Raw genomic sequence first — 21,915 nt, 5'->3', positions numbered from 1 at the left:
AATTCTGATCCATCTATAACTTATTATCTGTGATTACTGCAAAACACCTAAAAGACAACTGGAATAATCCAACTAGTATAAGCAAGTACGACAGACTTGATATGAACCTCATTATTCTACAATTGTGTCTGATGGTGTAAAGCATGTAGGTGAACAAGAAGTGGACCAGTGAGAGGATCTACATTTTAATACTAGTCCTGCTCCTAGATAGCTATAGAACCTGAATGACTTCTTTACACTTTCTTGGCTTCGGTGCTCTTATCTGTAAAACGATTAGAAAATGTTTTGGGTCTAACGGAGTTCTCCAAAAAGATGCTGCGATCCTAAGCCTCAGTACCGTGAATGTGACCTTATATGGAAATAGGCTCTCAGCAGATAATAAAGTTAAGATGAGGTCACAAAGGTGGGCCCTACACCAATATGACCGTGTCCATGTAAAAAGGGGGAAGTTTGGACATAGAGACAGAAATACCAGGAGAATGCCACGTGAACATGGAGACAGAGATCGGGGCACTAGGTCTATAAGCCAAGGACCAATGAAGTCTGCAAGGAAACCATCAAGAGCTAGGAAGAGACACGGAACAGATTCTTCCTCACAATGAACCATCCACACCGACACACTGGTTTTAGACATCCAGCCTCCAGAACTGTGACACAATATGAACAATGCATTTCTCTTAAGCCACCAATTTGCGGTATTATATTCCAGCAGCCCTCACAAACTAAGACGTGAGAGAGAACTTGCCAGTATTTTATAGGGTCTAAAATTGAAGAATTCTATGAAAGACAAGTGTTCAGAAAAAATTCTTGTATTCAGTAGTTTGCAGTATACCACCAGTCTTTCAATGGAAAATGCAAAACGGATCCTCTACAATGATATGCAAGGGATGACAAACTTTTCCTGCAGGAACAGACAGTAAATGTTTTAGGCTTTGTGGGCCACGTAAGGTCTGTCATATTGTAATTTTTTAACAACTCTTTAAAAACGTAAAATTCCTTCTTAGGCGAAGGGATGTACAAAAACAGGGCTCAGGCTAAACTGGACCCACAGTTCGCTGAACCCTGATGTAGAGGGCTAACACAACCTTAGGCTCCTTTTCTTCAGAATTCCAAGCCCAAGGGAAACCATTTCAAACTTTTTTTTTTCACAAGTAGGTGAAAGATATTTTACACCAGACCAGGCATGCTTCCAATATCCTTAGGGCTAGCTGTCCCTTCTTGACTACTGTTACTATTGTAACTATTAGAGTAGTCCAAAGGATAGCAACTTTTTCCATTTTTCCTTTGGTTACTCTCCACTAAGGGGCATGCACACACAAATTACTAATGACTGTCAGTGACAGATTCTCAGAAGGATTAGTACCCCCATTCTATTTCCAGGGCCACTCCCCAAAGATACCCCAAGGATATGCAGCTTTCATAGCTCACAAAATGACTGACATCTAGGGGTTTAAATAGTTAAGGTGCTTTTCATAGCCATCAGGTATTGTGGATCTGATAGCGGCAGGGCTAAGTATACAGAAAGTAGGGCAATGGCCAGAGACTTAACATTCCGAAATGATGTCACGAGTCTATTACTGTTGCTTTTCCTTCCCTTTATTATTATTTTTAATGTTTATTCATTTTTGAGACATGGAGACAGAGCAGGAGTGGGGAGGGGCAGAGAGAGAGAGGGAGTCACTGAATCTGAAGCAGGCTCCAGGTTCTGAGCTGTCAGCACAGAGCCGGATGCAGGGCTCAAACCCACGAACTGTGAGATTATGACCTAAGCCAAAGGACGACACTTAACTGACTGAGCCACCCAGGCACCCCATTCCTTCTCTTTCTTAAAAATTTTTTTGAGAGACAGCGAGTGAGAGAGAGAGAACTCATGAGCAGGGGAGGGGCAGAGAGAGAGAGACAGAGAGAGGGAGAGACACCATGGAGCCCAATGCAGGGCTCAATACCACGAACCACGAGATCATGACCTGAACTGAAATCAAGAGTCGGACCCTCAACCGACTGAGCCACCCATGCACCCCTCCTCTTTTTCTAAATTGGGCCACTGCTGTTTTCTCACTAAATGGTTTATGTAAAGTGAATAACCTAGCACCTAGCATAAAATAGTCACTCCATAAATGTTAAGGCTCTCTCTCCTCCTTCAACTGGGCTATTCAAGTGTTTCTTCTACAAAGTGAAGACTAAAAACAACATGGATGACTTTCCTGCTGTTTAGGGAAAAGAACTAAAGCCTGTTAAGAGAACATATCTGAAAATATAAAGACTGAAGGTAAAAGAGCCAGCTACGTGGAGCGGATGTGTGTTGGATAGGGTTGGATAGGGTAGGGTGAAGGAGGGTAAAGAAATAAAAGGAAAAAGGATTATAGCCATGGTGGTAGGATAAAGAATAAGAAGATACTTCTAATCTATTCTATTTCAAACACTAGATCATAACTTAATTTGGAAAAATTTCCTATAATTCATACCTGATTTCTGTTCCTGTAACAAAAAGTTTTGGCTTTGAAAAAATATCAATTATTAAACATCAGGTGTAAGGGTAGAAATGGCCCCTGTATTAGATTGCATGGGCTGCCATAGCATACGACTACAGACATGAGTGGCTAATACAATAGAAATTTATTTCTGAAGGTTACAAGTCCAAGATCAAGGTGTCAGCAGGTTTGGTTTCTTCGGAGGCCTTTCTCCTTGGGGTGTAGATGGTCACTTTCTCACTGGATCCTCATGTGGTCTTCCCTCTGCACATGAGCAGGTCTGTATTCTAATCTCCTTTCCTTATAAAAACACCTGTCATAATGGATTAGGGCTCCTCCTGAAGATTTCATTTTAACTTAATGACCTTTTAAGACCTGCCCTCCAAATATAGTCACATTCTGAGGTACTGGGAATTAAAGCTTCGATATATGAATTTGGGAGGGAACACAATTCAGCCCGTAACAGGCCCAAAACTTGTCAGCACTGTAGTTTGCATTAATAGCAGTGACTGCATCTGTGTTTACCTAAATGTCACATCTGCAAATGAAAGAATACCACATGGTGATCTGAATTCATTAAAAGGAATCTCTCCCTTTTATCTATACAAACCCAAATCTATGAGTTGTATACATGATTGACTTGATAAATTGCCAGGGCTGGCCCAGGTCTGTAGACAGACCACAAGGAACACCTCTGAGAGATCCCTTTCCTAATCTTAGCTTCTTCGCTGGCTTGCCACAAAACCTAAAATTCTTTTATTCTATTCCTTCACTGGCATTTTATTTCCTCTGAAAATGTAATTTCTGGAAGAGTAATACATTAAGTGATCATCAGACATTAACACCTTAGGGTAGAACAGCTAAGATCACAGTGTTATAATAAATAACTAATTCCATCAGATGGAATGTTCTTTATTATTCCTCTAACATTGGAATGTTAATGACCATCTCCCTTAATAATAAGTTTTAAGATAAAAAGACAAATGACATGCATAAAAACATCTCCTAATAAAGAAACTTGAGAAGAATAAGGGGAAGGTGGTGAAATTAACATTTTTGAGTCTCTGTTCTGTATCATGCACTCTGCTAAGTGCTTAATTTTTATTATTATTTTTCTTTTTTTGTGAGAGCTTAAGTCAGGGAGGGCCAGAGAGAGAGAGAGAGAGAGAGAGAGGTAACAGAGGATCCAAAGCGGGCTCTGCGCTGACAGCAGTGAGCCTGATGAGGGGCTCGAACTCAGAATCTGTGAGATCATGACCTGAGCCAAAGTCGGACACTCAACTGACTAAGACACCTAGGCATCCCAAATTTTCATTATTTTTTAAATCGAGGTATAACTGGCATATAACACTTCCTAGCTTCAGGTGTACAACATAATAATTTAATATTTATATACAATGGGAAATGATCACCACAGTAAGTTTATTTAAAAAACATTTTTTAAAATTAAATTCAAGTTGGGGTGCCTGGGTGGCTCAGTCGGTTGAGCAACCGACTTCGGCTCAGGTCATGGCCTCGCGGTCTCTGAGTTTGAGCCCCGCGTCGGGCTCTGTGCTGACCGCTCAGAGCCTGGAGCCTGCTTTGGATTCTGTGTCTCCCTCTGACTCTGCCCCTCCCCCACTCATGCTCTGTCTCTGTCTCAGAAATAAACATTAAAAATTTTTTTTAAATTAAATTCAAGTTAATGTATAGTGTAGTACTGGTTTCCAGAGAATTTAGTGATTCATCACATATAACACCCAGTGCTCATCCCAACAAGTGCCCTTCTTCATGCCTATCACCCATTCAGCCCATCCCCCTACCCACCTCCCCTCCAGCAACCTTCAGTTTGTTCTTTACATTTAAGAGTCTCTTATGGTTTGCCTTTCTTTTTAATGTTTTATTTATTTATTTTTGGGAGGGTGAGAGTGTGGGCGAGCAGGGCAGGATCACAGAGGGAGGGAGAGAGAGAATCCAAAGCAGGCTCTGCAATGTCAGCACAGAGCCTAATGTGGGGCTTGATCTCACAAACTGTGAGATCATGACCTAAGCAGAAATCAAGAGTCAGACACTTGGAGCGCCTGGGTGGCTCAGTCAGTTGATCATCTGACTCCTGATCTCCGCTCAGGTCATGATCACACGGTTCATGAGTCCAAGCCCTGCATCAAGCCCTGCGTCAGGATTCTCTCTCCCACTCTCTGCTCCACTTGTGCTCTCTAAGTAAATAAACATTAAAAAAAAAAAAAAAAAAAGAGAGAGAGAGAGGTGCTTAACTGAGCCAACCCAGGTGCCCCCTTCTGTTTTGATCTTATTTTTGATTGTTGAGTCATATTCCATTGTATATACGCACACATCTTTATCCGTTCATCAGTTGAACCACAGTAAGTTTAATTACCATCTGTCACCAAAGAAAATTTTTTCTTGTGAAACTTTAGCAATTTTCAAATATGCAAAATGATATTATTGACTATAGTCACCATACTGTACGTTACAACCCATGACTTACTTATAACTGGAAGTTTGCACCTTTTTTTTTTTTTAACGTTTTATTTATTTTTGAGACAGGGAGAGACAGAGCATGAACAGGGGAGGGTCAGAGAGAGGGAGACACAGAATTTGAAACAGGCTCCAGGCTCTGAGCTGTCAGCATAGAGCCCGACGCGGGGCTCGAACTCACGGACTGTGAGATCATGACCTGAGCCGAAGTCAGCCGCTTAACCGACTGAGCCACCCAGGCACCCCAGAAGTTTGCACCTTTTGATCCCTTTCATACCCATTTTGCCCACCCCCCAAAACCCATCCTCTCTGGCAACCCACAATCTGTTGTCTCCACCTATGAGTTTTCTTTTGGTTTTTTTAGGTTCTAAATATAAGTGAAATCATAGGATATTTGTCTTTCTCTGATTTATTTTACTTTGCATAATTCCCTCAAGGCCCATCCATGTTGTCCCAAATGGCAGGATTTCCTTCATTTAGATGACCAATCAGTATTCCATTGTGTGTGTGTGTGTGTGTATCACACTTGTTTCCATATCTTGGCTATTGTAAATACTTTGCAATGCTGTTGCAGTGAGCATAGGGATGCATCTATCTTTTCAAATTATGGTTTTCATATTCTTCATATAAACACCCTGAAGTGAAATTACTGGATATATAATAGTTCTATTTTTAACTTTCTGAGGAACCTCCATACTGTTTTCCACAGTGGCTGCAACAATTTACATTCCCACCAACAATGCACATGGGTTCCTTTTTCTCTATAACCTTGACAACATTTGGTATCTTGTCTTTTTGATAACAGCCATTCTAACAGGTGTTAGGTGACACCTCATTGTGGTTTTGATTTGTGTTTATTTGATGATGAGTAATTTTGAGCATCTTTTCATGTGCCTGTTGGTCATCTGTATGTCTTCTTTGGAAAACTGTCTCTTCAGGTTCTCTGCTCACTTTTTAATTGGATTGCTTGTTTTTCTGCCATTGAGTTGTATGAATTCTTTATAATACTAACCCCTTATCAAATATATGATTTGCAAATATTTTTTCCCGTTCAGTAGGTTGCCTTTTCATTTCATTGACGATCTCCTTTGCTATGCAGAAGCTTTTTAGTCTGATGTAGTCCCACTTGTTTACTTTTGCTTTTGTTGCCTTTGCCTTTGTGGGTCAATTCCAAAAAAAATCATCGTTAAAACTGATGTTGGGGAGCTTATCATCTATAGTTTCTTCTAGGAGTTTTATGGTTTCAGGTCTTACATTCAAGTATGTCATCCATTAAGAGTTAATTTTTGTTTATGGTATAAGACAGTACTCTATTTTCATTCTTTTGCATGTGATATCCAGTTCTCCCAGCATTTATTGAAGAGACTGTCCGTTCCCCACTGTTTATTCTCGGCTCCTTTGCTGTAAACAAATTGACCATATGGCCTTTATTGTGGTGAGATATGTCCCCTCTATACCCAATTTGTTGGGAGTTTTTATCATAAAGTGATGTTAAATTTTGTCAAATGCTTTTTCTGCACCTACTGAGGTGGTTAGATTATTTTTACTCTTCATTTTGTTAATGTGGTGTATGTTGATTGATTTGCAATCATCAGATATTCAACCATCTTTACATCATTGGAATAAATCCCACTTGATTATGATATTTGATCCTTTTAAGGTATGTTGAATCCAGTTTACCAATACTGTGTTTAGGACTGTTGCGTTTATGTTCATCAGGGATATTGGCCTATAGTATTTTTTCCATGGTATCTTGTCTGGTTTTGGTATCAGGGTAATGCTGGCCTTATAAAATGAGGTGGTAAGTGTCCCCTCCTCTTCCATTTTTTGGAAGACTTTGATAGAGAATGGTATTAAATCTCTGAAAAACAAAAATCTCCTGGGCACCATGGTGGCTCAGTCAGTTAAGCATCCAACTCTTGATCTCAGCTCGGGTCTTGATCTCAGGGTTGTGAGTTCATGCCCAGCGTGGAGCCTACTTAAACAGAGAAAAAAAGAAGAAAGAAAAAAAAAACCACTTTTTTTCAATGTCTGGTAGAATTCGCTAGTGAAGCTGCTTGGTCCTGGACTTTTTGCTGGGAGTTTTTTGATTACTGACTTAATTTCCTTGCTAGTAACTGGTCTATTCAGATTTTCTATTTCTTCATGATTCAGTCTTAGAAGATTGTATGCTTCTAGAAATTTATCCATTTCTTCTAGGTTGTCCAATTTGCTGGCATACGATCATTCATAGTAGTCCCTTATGAGCCTTTGTATTTCTTTGGTAGCAGTTGTAACTTCTCCTTTTTCACTTCTGATTTTATTTTAGCCCTCTCTCATTTTCTTAGTCTAAAAGTCTGTCAATTCTGTTTATGTTTTGAAAAGATATCAAGATAGCTTTTCTTTTTCTGATAGAAACATAACTACCCCAGCTTTCTTCTGGCTGCTATTTATATGAACATGTTTTTCCATCTCTTCACTTTCAGTCTGTATGTTCTTGCAGGTGAAGCCTCTTGCAGGTAGTATATAGGAGGGTCTTGTTTTTCTTACCCATTCAGCTACTCTGTGTCTTTTGATTGGTGAATATAGTATATTTACATACAATTATTGGTAAGTGTATTTATTGCCATTTGTTGTTTTCTGTTTCATAGCTCCTCTCTGTTCCTTTATTATTCTCTTACTCTCTTCCCTTGTGGTTTGATGACTTTCTATAGTGTTATGCTTAGATTCCTTTCTTGTTATCTTTTATATAACTTCTACAAGTTTGTTCTGTGGTTATGAGATTTACACTTATATATGTTATATCTAACAGTCTAAGTTGATAGCAAGTTTAAACACATCCTAAAACTACATTTTTAGGGGCGCCTGGGTGGCTTGGTCGGTTGGGCGTCCGACTTCGGCTTAGGTCATGATCTCACGGTCGTGAGTTCAAGCCCCGCGTCGGGCTCTGTGCTGACAGCTCAGAGCCTGGAGCCTGTTTCAGATTCTGTGTCTCCCTCTCTCTCTGCCCCTCCCCTGTTCATGCTCCGTCTCTCTCTGTCTCAAAAATAAACGTTTCAAAAAAAAAAATTTAAAAAAAAACTACATTTTTATTCCTCTGCCTATGTTTTATTTTATGTCACATTTTAGATCTTTTATTTATTTATTTTTTTTTCTAATAAAAAAAATTGTATTTACTTAGAAGCATTCAGAATGTCAACAAAACAGCTGCAACTTTTTTTTTTTTTTTGCAATTACAGAGTGGTATTCAGTTAACAGAACAACAATTATTTCGTATAAGCTGCATCAGAGACAACTGAAGATGAAAAACTACCATCCCCGTATGTAACTAATTTGTGCTGTGCACCAACAAGAACCTGCTTTAAATTTCCATGCCAATTTACAACCCCCATACTGTACCAGGCAAGGTTAGTGGCTATTGGAAATACCACCGGGACAGGGCTATCTAAAGACACATTCGGTAGTGTGTTAACTATACAAAAAAAGACACTGTACAGTTTAAAAACAAATCTTACACAGCCTTACATTTCAATTTTTTTCTTTAAAAGGAGTGAGTTGTGTACAGGGGGGTTAAATGCTTTATAGACAAGAAAAAAAAAACTGCGCTAGAACCAACTTATTCGTCATCATCATCTTCTTCTTCTTCTTCATCTTCTTCATCTTCCTCCTCTTCCTCATCCTCTTCATCTTCCTCGTCCTCCTCCTCTTCCTTCTTTTTCTTGCTTTTTTCAGCCTTGACGACTCCCTTTTTTGCCGCGTCAGGCTTTCCTTTAGCTCGGTATGCAGCAATATCCTTTTCATATTTTTCCTTCAGCTTCGCAGCCTTCTTCTCATAAGGCTGCTTGTCATCTGCAGCGGTGTTATTCCACATCTCTCCCAGTTTCTTTGCAACATCACCAATGGATAGGCCAGGATGTTCTCCTTTGATTTTTGGGCGATACTCAGAACAAAACAAGAAAAAGGCCGAAGGAGGCCTCTTGGGTGCATTGGGATCCTTGAACTTCTTTTTTGTTTCCCCTTTAGGGGGGATATAAGTTTTCATTTCTCTTTCATAACGGGCCTTGTCCGCCTTTGCCATGTCTTCAAACTTTCCTTTCTCTTTAGCAGACATGGTCTACAAAAGAATCATTTGTAAACTGAAATCGGTAACCCAAATCCTACTAAACTGTCGCAAAAGTACTAACAGGACTAAAACCGGCATCCTTTGCCATGTACTCACTCAGCGGCCTGTTCTAACATCCCTACTCACGTTATGCAAGTGGCACCCGAGGCTTTTCAAAGACCTTGATTTGGATTTAAGTTTTTAAAAATCCCTCAATTATGTTTTAAGCCCCCTTACCTTCCACCTCTCTGAGCACTTCTTAGAAAACTCTGAGAAGTTGACTGAAGCATCTGGGTGCTTCTTCTTGTGCTCCTCTCGGCAAGTTTGCACAAAGAATGCATATGATGACATTTTGCCTCTCGGCTTCTTAGGATCTCCTTTGCCCATGTTTAATTATTTTCCTCAGCGAGGCACAGAGTCGCCCAGTGCCCGTCTGGCTCTCACTTGCCCTGGCGCTGTCTCTATGGAGCTCAATGTACTGCCACATTTTATATCTTTTAATTGTGTATTCCTTAACTATTAAATTTGTTACTGTTTACTACTTGTCTTTTAGCCTTCATACTAGCTTTCTAAGTAATTAATCCACTACCTTTACTACATATTTACCTTTACCAGTGAGATTTTTTACTTTTATATGTTTTCTTAGTGCCCTTTCTTTTCAGCTTGAAGAAATTCCTTTAACACTTCTTGTAAAGCCAGTTTAATGATGAATTCCTTCAGTATTTCCTTGTCTGGAAAACTCTTTATCCCCTCCTTAATTCTGAATGATAACCTTGCTGGGTAAAGCATTCTTGGTTGGAAGTTTTTTTTCATTCAGAACTTTGATTATATCATGCCACTCCCTTGGCCTGCAAAGTTTTGGCCAAAAAAACCCTGCTGATAGTTGCACAGAGGTTCCCTCGTCCGTAACATGTTGTTTTTCTCTTGCTGCTTTTAAGATTCTCTTTAACTTTTGACATTTCAATTACCATTTGTCTTGGTGTAGAACTCTCTGGGGTCATCTTATTTGGAACTTTCTGGGCTTCCTGGATCTGAGTGTCTTTTCCACAGCCAGGCAATCAAGGGGCGTCCTCTGTGTGGACCATGCACCTGCCAGCTTTAAAAAGGCAGCCGGAGAGCACAGGGGTAGGGCACGCCTGCCAGCTTTAGCAATGTAGTGGGGGAGCACGTGGACTGGGTATGCTTGCCAGCTTTAGTGGGGCAGAAGAGTGCCGTGACTGTTACGTGCCTGCTGGTGCCAGCAAGGTAGGAGAGCACAAAAATGGCACCTGCCAGTGCCTCTGTCCCCAGAGGAAGCTGCGACAAGTCCCTACTCCTCTGGCAGATGCTTCAAGATTAGCAAACGAAGCTCCTTCATATCAAGTCTAGGTGCTTTTCAAACCGCTGCTTTTGTGCCGGGCCATGGGGTGAGTGACTCTGCATACAAGACCCTTAAGAAAGGATCTCAGTTCCTAGCAGCCTTTTGGTTCTCCTAGACATGTAAGCCTCGCTGGTTTTAAACGCCAGTTGTTTTAAAGGTGTGTCTCTTCGACGCGGATCACAAGAGTTGGGGGGACTAACGTGAGGCAGGAATCCCTTGCTCCTCAGGGAGAAGTGCCGTATTTGTGGGCTGTCTTCTGGCTGTGGGCTGCTGTGCTGGAGATGGGGGTGTTCAGCGAGACTACACCTCTGCCTCTCCTACCGGTCTCTATGTGGCCCTTTTATCCTTTGCCGTAGAGGTGCCGTCTCTGGAACTGTTCCACATGTAGCTGTAGATCTGGTGTGTCTGTGGGAGGACAAGAGTTTAGGACCTTCCTACGCTGCTATCTTGAACTGCTTTTGCTCAGTACTTTAGAAAGCGAATCATTCAATCCTGAAAATAAGTCTGTAGAGTAGTAGTACCCTCATTTTACAGACGAGGAGTCAGGCTCAGATAAATTAACATCACAGAGTTTGCTGGTTGGTAAGGAGAGACTGAAACCCATGTTTTGCTCCGTGGCTTGCTCGTCTGGTGCCTGTGGTCAAACTACTGGTGCTGAGCTTTAGTTTTCTCATTTTGAAAATGAAGATAATAATGATATTTACTTTTTGTAGCACTGTTGTGAGGTTTACATGAGAATCAGCACACACGACAGTGTGGCAGAATGCAAGAGAACCGATAGCAAACCACTTGTGAGACCAGCTTTAAGAAGCCTTGTAGCCTTCTGCTTTTGCCCTCTTGGAATACTCTGCTGCCATGGTAGGAAGCCCAAGGGAGAGTACGAATGAAGAGACCCTGCTCGGAGACAGAGAGAGATGCCCAGCTGGCAGGAAGCACCCTGGCCTCAGATATGTCAGCGCAGCCGTCTTAGACCCTTCTGCCCCGGGCCAGCTGCCAGCTAACCGCAGCTGTGTGAGTGGATCCAGGTGAGACCGGCAGAAAAACTGTACAGTTACATACAGAATTGTGAGAAATAAACATTTTTTAAAGCCACAAAATTGTGGAGCAGTTTGCTGTATAACAAATGACCATTAGACTAAAACATGTTAGTTTACTACTCCAAGTTCAAAGTAGAAGAATGAGACAAGAACTTCATAATCCACACCCTAAAGGTTTCACACCCCCAAATTTCCAAGTTTGAAAAACTGATTTTCCTAGGCAAACCGTAAGACACTCTTGACTACAGAGAACAAACTAAGGGCTGCTGGAGGGGAGCTGTTGGGGGCTGGTGATGGGCATCAAGGAGGGCAGCTGTGATGAGCACTGGGTGCTGTATGTAAGTGATGAATCACTGAGCTCTACATCTGAGAAACACTACACTATAGGTTAACTTGAATTTAATAAAATCTTAGAAGAAAAAAAAGAGAAAAACTGATTTTTCTAAAGGCAGAAAATGTAGAGTCTTAGAACTTGTATCTCCCAACCTGCAGGCTCTGTTTGTCTGATGTGATCAACACTCTTGATAAGCCCTGAGGAAGAACGATTATTTAGTTTAAACCAGGCTGAAGTGAGGTAAGGAGTTCTAAAGTACAAGTGATCTAACTGACCCTAACTCATTCATTTCCCTTGTCTTCGAGAGGCACACCGTCAGTCTCTCATCTACATTCTCCCCTGTGGCACATGATCAGGAATGTCCTCAGTTTATCAGACTACGTTTCAAGGTTATCCTTCCAATTATGACATGTAAACATTCTCATTTCTGCCTACTTATTGATTATTCCCAAATCTGTATCTACAGCCCAGATGTCTCTCTTGAGATCAAGACTCACATCTCTTAACTGCCTGATGGAATAATCTCACGGAGGGACCCCAGAGTCAGTTTGAAACGGAACTAATCATTTGCTCCTCTCTTTCTCTTCTCCCTCTATTGTGAATACCTTTCTCTCCTTCTATACTACCAGACGAAGTCTTTTTTTTTATTATAATTTTTTTTGAACATTTATTTATTTTTGAGAAACAGAGAGAGACAGAGCATGATCGGGGAGGGGCAGAGAGAGAGGGAGACACAGAATCTGGAAGCGGGCTCCAGGCTCCGAGCTGTCAGCACCAAGCCCGACGCGGGGCTCAAACTCACGAATCGCGAGATCATGACCTAGGCCGAAGTCGGACGCTTAACCAACCGAGCCACCCAGGCGCCCCACTACCAGATGAAGTCTTATTTGGACATCGTTTCTTCTGAGAGACCTTTTAAAAATCTCTGGGCTAGGTTAGGTGCTAAGCCTTTCTTGAAATTTCAGCACTTATTTTGGCTATATTTGTATTATGTACAACTGTCCATATTATTAAAATCGTAGACTTTGTATACCTTATTACAATTGTACTTATTTTACTATTCACTCAATAAATACAACACGTAAACTGGCATATGATGCAGTAAAGAAAAATAAAGTAGCATAAAGGGCTGCATCTACCTAGTGAAAGGGGTGTCCTTTTCCATTTGCATAAAGAGAAAAAGCTTTAAACAATGGCAATAAACTGCTCTCCAACAGGGGTGTGTGTGTGCACGTGTGTAGAGAAGGAATCTGTAGGCACGTATAGATTTTGAGCCTAGTGAGAAGGGAAGCCACTGGAATGTTTTGAGCAAAGAAATGACATGACCTTACTGATGTTTTTAGTGATACGCTGGTTGGCAGATGGAGAATAAACCGTGGGGAGGGAAGGAAGTAGGGAGAAGAGGAGACTATTGCTATAATCCAATGGTCCTCAACTGGAGGCAATTTTGCTCCCAAGGGGACATTTTAGCAATGTCTGGTGACATTTTTGGTGGTCACAACTGTGAGAGGCACTTGCTACTTGTGTCTAGTGGGTAAAGGCTAGTGATACCACGAAGTATCCTACAATGCATGCGTCAGCCCATCCCCCCAAAAAGAACTACTGGCTGCAAATGTCGATAGGGCTGAGTTTGAGAAACTGTTCTCATCTGTCATAGAATGGTGGCATGGATTAAGATGGTCGTGGTGACAGTTCAAGACGTGCTTAGTTCTGGATAGATTTTAAAAGGAGAGGGGCCACCTGGGTGGCTCAGCTGGTTAAGGGTCTGACTCTTGGTTTCGACTCAGGTCATGATCTCACGGTTTGTGAGATCGAGCCCTGCATTGGGTTCTGTGCAGTGTAGAGCCTGCTTGGGATTCTCTGTCCCTCTCCCATTCATGCTGCTCTCTCTCTCTCTCTCTCTCTCTCAGAATAAATAAATAAACTTAAAAAAAAAAAAAAAGGTAGAGCTGACTGGGGATACCTGAGTGGCTCGGTTGGTTAAGCAACAGACTCTTCATTTCAGCTCAGGTTATGATCTCAGGATTCATGAGTTCAAGCCCCACATCAGGCTCTGTACTCCCTCTCTCTCTGCCTCTCCCCCACTCTCGTGGGCGTGCGCTCTCTCTCAAAAAAGAATAAATACATTTTAAAAAAAAGTAGAGCTGACTGTATGTGTTGTGGGATTAAACGTATAGTATGAGGGAAAAAGAGGCAGAGAGGATATCAAGCTTTCTCACTTGAGCAACTGTAAGAATGAAGTGCCTAGTATTGAGAGGAGGAAGAATGTGGAAGCACTGAGTAGGGAGGAGGTGCTCTGCTTTGTTTGCAGGTGAGAAGTGACTGATGAGACTCAAGCAATTCACTTTTAGACATATTAAATGTTGAACTTTGTCTATCTACCTGGCGTCAAGTGAACGTATCAAGTAGGCAGATCGATACGTGAGCCTGAAGCTCTGGGCAGAGGCTGGGGCTGGAGACAGGCACTTGGGAGTTTCAGCATCTATACAGTACTAACAGCTACAGGACAGGAGAAGATTAGTTAGGGAGGGAATGAAAACTGAGACAAGATCTGGGTTCCGAGGCATTTCAATGCTTAAAGGGGAGGGGAATCAGCATCAACTACTAAAAAGGCAAAGGAGAAGGACTGAGGCAAGAGAACCAAGACTAAGTGAGAACGAGGAGCTGTGTCAAACGCTGCTGAGAGGGAAAGGGAAAGTGAGGGCTGAGAAATGACCACAAGATCTGGCAACACGGATGTCGATGCTGATGTGGAAATGAACAGTGCCGGTGGGAGGCAGGAATGAAAGCCTGACTGGCCTGGATGCCAAAGAGTTCATAGCAGAGGAAGGTAGAGACAGTGGCTGTAAGCAGTGATACGCTCTCTTGCGGTCTTTGTAAAGCTGAGTAAAAAAACAGGTAATATCCGGAGGAGGATTTTTTCCCTGCCAACTTATGGTACATGTTCGAACCTTCAGAAAACTTGACGGTATGACAAAACTGCTTATATCTACAACAGACTCAACATTTAACACTATCATGTGTTTTTCCTATTTGTACACATGTACACACACACACACACACACACACACACACCCTCCCGAACACTGAAGGTAACTTCATCTCTAAATATACTTCAGATACATCTCCTAAAAAAAAAAAAAGAACGGCAATTCTCCGACACAAACGTAATGACCATTAACAACACATCTAGGAAAATAAAATGTATACTCCCAAATACAGCTTGTTGCTAGGCATATTAAAATCCCCCCCAAATAGGTTTTGCAGCAGTTTTTCTCAAACCAGGATTTTTTTTTAATTTTTTTTTAATGTTTATTTATTTTTGAGACAGAGAGAGACAGAGCATGAACGGGGGAGGGGCAGAGAGAGAGGGAGACACAGAATCGGAAGCAGGCTCCAGGCTCTGAGCAGTCAGCACAGAGCCCGACGCGGGGCTCGAACTCACATACCGCGAGATCGTGACCTGAGCCGAAGTCGGACGCTTAACCGACTGAGCCACCCAGGCGCCCCTCAAACCAGGATTTAATCAAAGTCTACGCATTACATTTGGTTATCATGTTCCTTTGGTGTCTCTTAATGAGTTTTTGAAAAGACCTGTCTTACAGAATGGACCTGACTGATTCCTGGTGAAGCCACTTAACTTGTTCTTCTGTCCTGGAAGGGAAGAGTTTGTAAAAAGTAGTAAATACATTCATTATTCTTGGCATAATATCCTAAAATTAACACTTCCCAAGTTTCTGTATCTCTCTGCCCTTTCATTTTACAAAAATTCTCAATTTATTCCAGGATTTTTTTTTCCATTTAACTGCCTCCTGTAAGCTCTAAAGACTCAACTGAGCAACTTACAGGGTTTATACATTCCATAGTCAGAAAAAATAGACTACAGCCTCTCACTATAAGAATCATGGGGATCTCATCCTAAAGCTAATCAGTACTGACACCAAACATTTTATTGGTTAAGCACAACAAACTACATTTGGAAAGTAAAATGAATTCTCTGAAATTTCTTTCCTGATTAGCAAAATAGTGCCTCCTAATAATTGAGGGTGAAAGCTGCTGTGAAATATGCCCACGTGACCAGAAATTACAACAGCCAAAAGAGTGCACAGTCTGGTGCTGGTGTGCTCTATACACCATTCTATGTAGTAAAGAACTTAAATACAGATGCAAGATTTGATTAAACTTGTATTTGGCCTTCTATAACTGGTCAGTCAGGCATAAATGCTTTACACAACTTAATGGACGTTCTTCAAGCAAGTTAAAATGCAAACTGACCCAACAATGTTTAGGACTAGAATTCTAAAGAACATTTAGGCATTATCAATTTGTCATAAAACATTTTCTGCCACAGTCTTAAAATTGTCTTTTCCACAGTGTTAGAAAGCATTAGAAACAGAATGATTTTATACAAATGATTAAACAGTATACAAATTTTATACTGTTTGCTCCAATAAATGTTTCATGTTCCCCCTTACATTGCTATTTATTTTTTGCTATGTTACAAAAGCTGCATTTAGCATGGCATATGAAATATCATAAAATAAATGAATTCATCTCATTTACGAGTTCATAAGAGCTCATCGCACATGGTGAAATAAATGACTAAAATAAAATGGTTAATGATTTTTTCCCAAAGATTTCATGGGGCTCGAACTCACAACTCTGTGATCAAGAGTCACAAGCTCTACCGACAGAGGCAGCCAGGAGCCCCAGAACGGTTAATGATTTTTAACCATTTCCTTGCACTTACTTGGACTTCTTTAGTGCTTTGCATTAGAATTTTAATCAAACCACTGATGCTTATTTTAAGTGATATTTTTCAACCCTTTTGGGCCTATGGTTTATTTCAGCGAGGTAAATGACCTTCACTAGCCACCTAGTCCCACCTCATTCTGATTACTACTGCAAAAAACCCCTTACTTCAATAAATTAGAAGCTAGGGACCAGACTTCATGAAGCACCTCCCAGAAGTAAATTAATTCATGTTAAAATAAAAATTGTAGCTATTATCACCTGTAATTATAAGTCTGCCTGTAGGTCATCTCAACTTTCAGACTGTCTGGAAGATCATAAAAACCACTGGTAGTCCCTGATCACGTTATGTAAACTTCTCATTTAGATGGAGCTAGATGAGAAGGAGGGGCCAGCAGCAGAAAATTATCCTCTCAACCTATTCTCCAGCTAGGAAACTATGTTACTCAATCATTTGATCTCAAATGAAGCAAAGTGAAGTAACAAAATCAAACTAACATGTTATATAACTGTGGCAGCCAGCTTCAAGATGGCCTCTAGCAAGCCCTGCCTCCAAGTATTCACACCCTCGTGTGGGTCCCTCCCACAGTAGATCAGGGTGGGTCTGTGCAGGAGAGTGATGGCATAATTTTTTTTTTTTTTTTTTTTTTTGAGAGAGAGCATGCATGGGATGGGGTGGGGGTGGGGGGGAGAAGAAGGGAGAGAATCTTAAGCAGGTTCCATGCTCAGCCTGACACAGGGCTGAATCTTATAACCATGAGATCATGACCTGAGCCAAAATCAAGAGTTCAACACTTAAATGACTGAGTCACCCAGGTGCCCCAAATGGTATATTACTTCTAAAGCCAGGTTATAAAAGACACTATGGTTTCCGCCTCTCTTTCAGATCACCTACTCTGGTGGAAAGCTAGCTGTCATGTCAAGGGACATTCATGCAGCTTTCAGACAACTGCAATCACATGAGACTCTGAATTGGAACCACCCAGCTAAAATACTTCCAGATTCCTACCCATCAGAAACTGTGTTTAATAATAAATATCTATGGTTTAAGCCTTTGGGGGTACTTTCTTGCACAGCAAAATGTAACTATACAATGATATATACTAATTTAACTGGTTGAAGTTATAGCTATATAACATCCCACTTAAGTATTAAAAATCACAGTGTCCTGATGCAATGCAAGGTATTAAAAGAAATCCACTAACAAATACCTATCGAGTACCACTGACGACAAGAAAGCTTTGTCACACTGCACATGAAACTTCCTTAGAGTAATATTCATGGCTGATCTCCCCTTTCTCACTAACTCCTCCCTGGGGTAGGAAGGAGTAACCAGTCTGATAAATTTGAGAGAAAAAATTCTGGGCTCAGCCACTTCCTTTTTTCTTTTCTATTTGGGATTTGTCTAACTGAAGACAGCCATTTATTCTGGGCTGTTCTCTATCACACAGTAAATGTAGTGGGACAAACTCCATTCTTGTAGACAGAGAAAGGTGAGGCTGAAATCAGCCTAATTCTGGAGTGCAATACTAGGAAGTTCCTTGTTGCTGCAAACCTCAGCCACGTTTCCAAAACAACTTTTTGGGTAAACTTGTATTTGAATCTTCATCTGTGTGATTTCTACATCTTATTTCTTACTGCGATTCAAACTTCAGCAAGGAAAAAAAGGGTGTCATTACTTATCAATCTCTAAACTAAATACACAGCACTATAATGGGTATTTCGTGTCCATATGGACTGTATCGTATATTTGGGATGTAAACTAAGATAACCTGAAGGATTGAATAATAATTACCTGTCAAATGTAAACTATAAGAAGCACATAGTTATTAATAAATAAGTGAGAAATTATGATCACTGGTAAGCATCAGAAAATCTGAAGAAGAAAGGCAAAAACACAGATGCCCAGACCCCATGCCAAACCCACAGAATTGGGAATAGGACCCAAGCAATTGCGTTTTTAGTAAGTTCCCAATATAATGCTGATTCATCCCAATTTAGGAACCCGAGCTATACACAAGGAGTGCAATGACTCTGGAGAAAAAGAGACTGCTGTGAGCTATCAAAGGAAAGATTATAGCAAACAGAACTTTAAGCAAATTGTAAATGACAGGCAGGGTTTAGATGAGATGGTATATAACGGAGGGAAACCAGAATGTGCTGAGGGCCTATTAACTGCCAGGCACTGTTCTACGCATCACCTCATTTAAGATAATTTCATTGCATACATGGAAAAACCGAGGCTCAGACAGATGAAATCATTTCCCTCAGGTCACAAAACTAGTTAAACGACACAGTGGGATTAGTAGACATTTTCATCATATGGATGAAATTGAGCCTCAGGGAGGTTAAGTATTTTGTTGGAAGAAACAAAATTGGAAAGTGGAAGAACTGTGATTAATAAGTGGACAAGGTGAAATCAGGTCTGTGAATCTAAAGCCTGTTTCTTTTTTTCTTTTTAGTAAGATGGAAAGGAGAGAATCTCCTTTGCTTAAAAAGAACACAAGAACAGAAAAGCAATAGTAAACTTAGAAATCAAATTAGAGGGGCGCCTGGGTGGCGCAGTCGGTTAAAGCGTCCGACTTCAGCCAGGTCACGATCTCGCGGTCCGTGAGTTCGAGCCCCGCGTCAGGCTCTGGGCCGATGGCTCGGAGCCTGGAGCCTGTTTCTGATTCTGTGTCTCCCTCTCTCTCTGCCCCTCCCCCGTTCATGCTCTGTCTCTCTCTGTCCCAAAAATAAATTAAAAAAAAAAAAACGTTGAAAAAAAAAATTAAAAAAAAAAAAAAAAGAAATCAAATTAGACCATCAAAAAAATAGTCAACACTTAAACTTATGATGTGGTCAGACAACCACACATTAAAGACCACCAATGATATAAAAATCAGTTTTAAAAAGATTTTTTTAAAAAAAAAGACATTCTTGAAGTTTTTAAAAAAAATTTTTTAAATGTTTATTTTGAGAGACAGACAGTGCAAGTGGGGGAGGGACAGAGAAAGAGGAGAGAGACAATCCCAGGCAGGGTCCACACTGCCAGCACTGAGCCCGACATGGGGCTCAAACTCACGCAACCATGAGATCATGACCCGAGCTGAGATCAAGAGTTGGACATTTAAGCGACTGAGCCATCCAGGCACCCCTTAAAAAAAAAGATTAAAAGAAAAAAAAAAATCAAAGGCAGTTTTGTCTTAATTGATTAGTTTACTAAATAATTACCAACTGCAATTAGCAATCAGAATCCAATTATTAGACTGAACTGATGATTCAGCAACTAGTTGGAAAGCACCAACCTAGTCAAAACAGTCAAATTAATTTTACAGTTAGTCTTAACTTATAAGCATAATGTTTAAGGCCAGAGTAATTTCATTTATAACTGAAAAAATTTTTTTAATGTTTATTTTTTGGAGAGTGTGCACACACATGCGTGAGTAGGGGAGGGGCAGAAAGAGAGGAAGAGAATCTTAAAAACATTTTTTTTTAATGTTTATTTATTTTGAGGGAGAGAGAGAGAGAGACAGAACACGAGCAGAGAAGGGGCAGAAAGAGAGGAAGATACAGAATCTGAAGAAGGCTCCAGGCTCTGAGCTGTCAGCACAGAGCCCGATGCGGGGCTGGAACTCATGAACTGCGAGACTATGACCTGAGCTGAAGTCGGATGCTTAACCAACTGAGCCATCCAGGTGCCCCAAAGAGAGGGAGAGAGTCTTAAGCAGACTCCACACTCAGTGCAGAGCCCAACGTGGGGCTCAATCTCACAACTGTGAGATATGACTTGACCCAAAATCCAGAGTCGGATGCTTAACTGACTGAGCCACCCAGGCACCCCATAACTGAAATTTTTAAAGACTGCTTTATGACAATATTTTATAAGACTTCGTGATAAATATTACTATCTTAAGGACTTAAAAAAAAATGTTACTTGAGAGAGAGAATGTGCAGCCATATGCAAGAGCAGGGAGGGGTAGAGAGAGAGAGAGAGAGAGAGAGAGAGAATCCCAAACAGGCTCCACACAGTCAGCACAGAACCTGACTTGGGGCTCTCTATCCCATGAACTGTGAGATCATGACCAGAGGGCAGATCATGACCAGAGCTGAAATCAAGAGTTGGATGCCCAACCAACTGACCCACCCAGCACCCCTTAAGGACTTTCTAAAAAGTGAGGCTAGGGGCGCCTGGGTGGCGCAGTCGGTTAAGCGTCCGACTTCAGCCAGGTCACGATCTCACGGTCCGTGAGTTCGAGCCCCGCGTCAGGCTCTGGGCTGACGGCTCGGAGCCCGGAGCCTGTTTCCGATTCTGTGTCTCCCTCTCTCTCTGTCCCTCCCCCGTTCATGCTCTGTCTCTCTCTGTCCCAAAAATAAATAAAAAACGTTGAAAAAAAAAATTAAAAAAAAAAAAGTGAGGCTAAACACTCACTTATCTCTATTCTCCATGTATATAGGCACCTCAACTGTTTTTCCATCTTCAAGACCAAAGTCAAAATTCAACTTTGTGAGACCCTTCCTGTAATTAAAATTAACTAGTTTCTTTCCGTTGTTGCTACGGAATATTGCTTGCACATCTCTATTTAGCATTTATTTCATTTTGCCTTTGTATGAAAACTACCCATTTACAAATGCTTCTACTTTCTTTGGGAAAAAGATTATGCATTAAGCACCTTCGTATTCATCCACCATTTAGCACAGTGCTTTGCATACTCAATAAAAGTGTGTTGACAAATAAGTTAATATTGTTCTCACATCTTCCAAAACCCTGAACTAACAAGGATAAGAACGTGGGGAAATATACCGTGGAAAACACTACATTTTAAGAGTAGGTTTTGTCAGCCCTGTGAACTGGGAACCATGATGATCATTCATTGATTAGCAAATATGTACTATGTACTAGGCAATGTATATATAACCTCGAATAAGACAGACGTAGTCCTTGCCCTCACAAGTTAGTAGACACTTAACATATACATAGGTTGTGAAGAAAACGAACAGCAGGTGGTAATAAGGAATTAGAGTAGGGAAGGCAGGTAGAGGGCTGCTCATAGGGTGGACAGCTTGACAAGTGAAACTGAGGCTGACACTTGAAGGATGAGTCACATACGCAAGGAGAAGGGGAACAGCTAGGAGAATTAAGGCCCTGAAGCAGGGGTGGCGGCCACATGCTACAATGCCAGCTTCAGGGGAATCCAATTACCACAGCATATTCTCTACCCTTCTATTTATCAGTTCTTTTGCAATTGTTTCTATCACTTCTCTTTTTCTGCTGGTTCAGATATTCCTGGCAAAATTTTACAAATGGCATGAACTCAGGGGGATGTAAGGCTGTTTCCAAATAATCCTAATTTCCCTCTAATCTTACGACTGATAAATTCATCTCCAAGAGACATCTGTGTCCCAATTAGGAAAAGAGTGTTTCT

At 41.0% G+C, this 21,915-nt stretch overlaps 1 protein-coding gene and 1 long non-coding RNA gene across 2 annotated transcripts; one reads left to right on the top strand and one right to left on the bottom strand.

Annotated features, from left to right (window-relative positions):
- The first annotated feature begins 426 nt into the window (after positions 1–426).
- Positions 427–17,560, top strand: LOC131487644 (uncharacterized). Its single transcript, XR_009249864.1, has 3 exons — positions 427–948; positions 11,101–11,412; positions 17,397–17,560. It is a non-coding gene; the product is annotated as an uncharacterized LOC131487644 (long non-coding RNA).
- LOC131487633 (high mobility group protein B1) lies at positions 8,084–9,512 on the bottom strand. The gene is made up of 2 exons (XM_058688523.1): positions 9,265–9,512; positions 8,084–9,039 (listed from the first exon to the last, which is right to left on the bottom strand). The coding sequence occupies exons 1-2, from the start codon at positions 9,412–9,414 to the stop codon at positions 8,542–8,544; spliced, it is 648 nt and encodes a 215-aa protein (XP_058544506.1). The 5' UTR covers positions 9,415–9,512; the 3' UTR covers positions 8,084–8,541.
- Positions 17,561–21,915: the final 4,355 nt, after the last annotated feature.

This window comes from Neofelis nebulosa, chromosome 1 (genome assembly GCF_028018385.1).
Source record: "Neofelis nebulosa isolate mNeoNeb1 chromosome 1, mNeoNeb1.pri, whole genome shotgun sequence".
Taxonomy (NCBI): Eukaryota; Metazoa; Chordata; class Mammalia; order Carnivora; family Felidae; genus Neofelis; species Neofelis nebulosa.
Note: the sequence above shows the minus strand (reverse complement) of the source record. Positions and strands in the feature narration are given on the sequence as shown.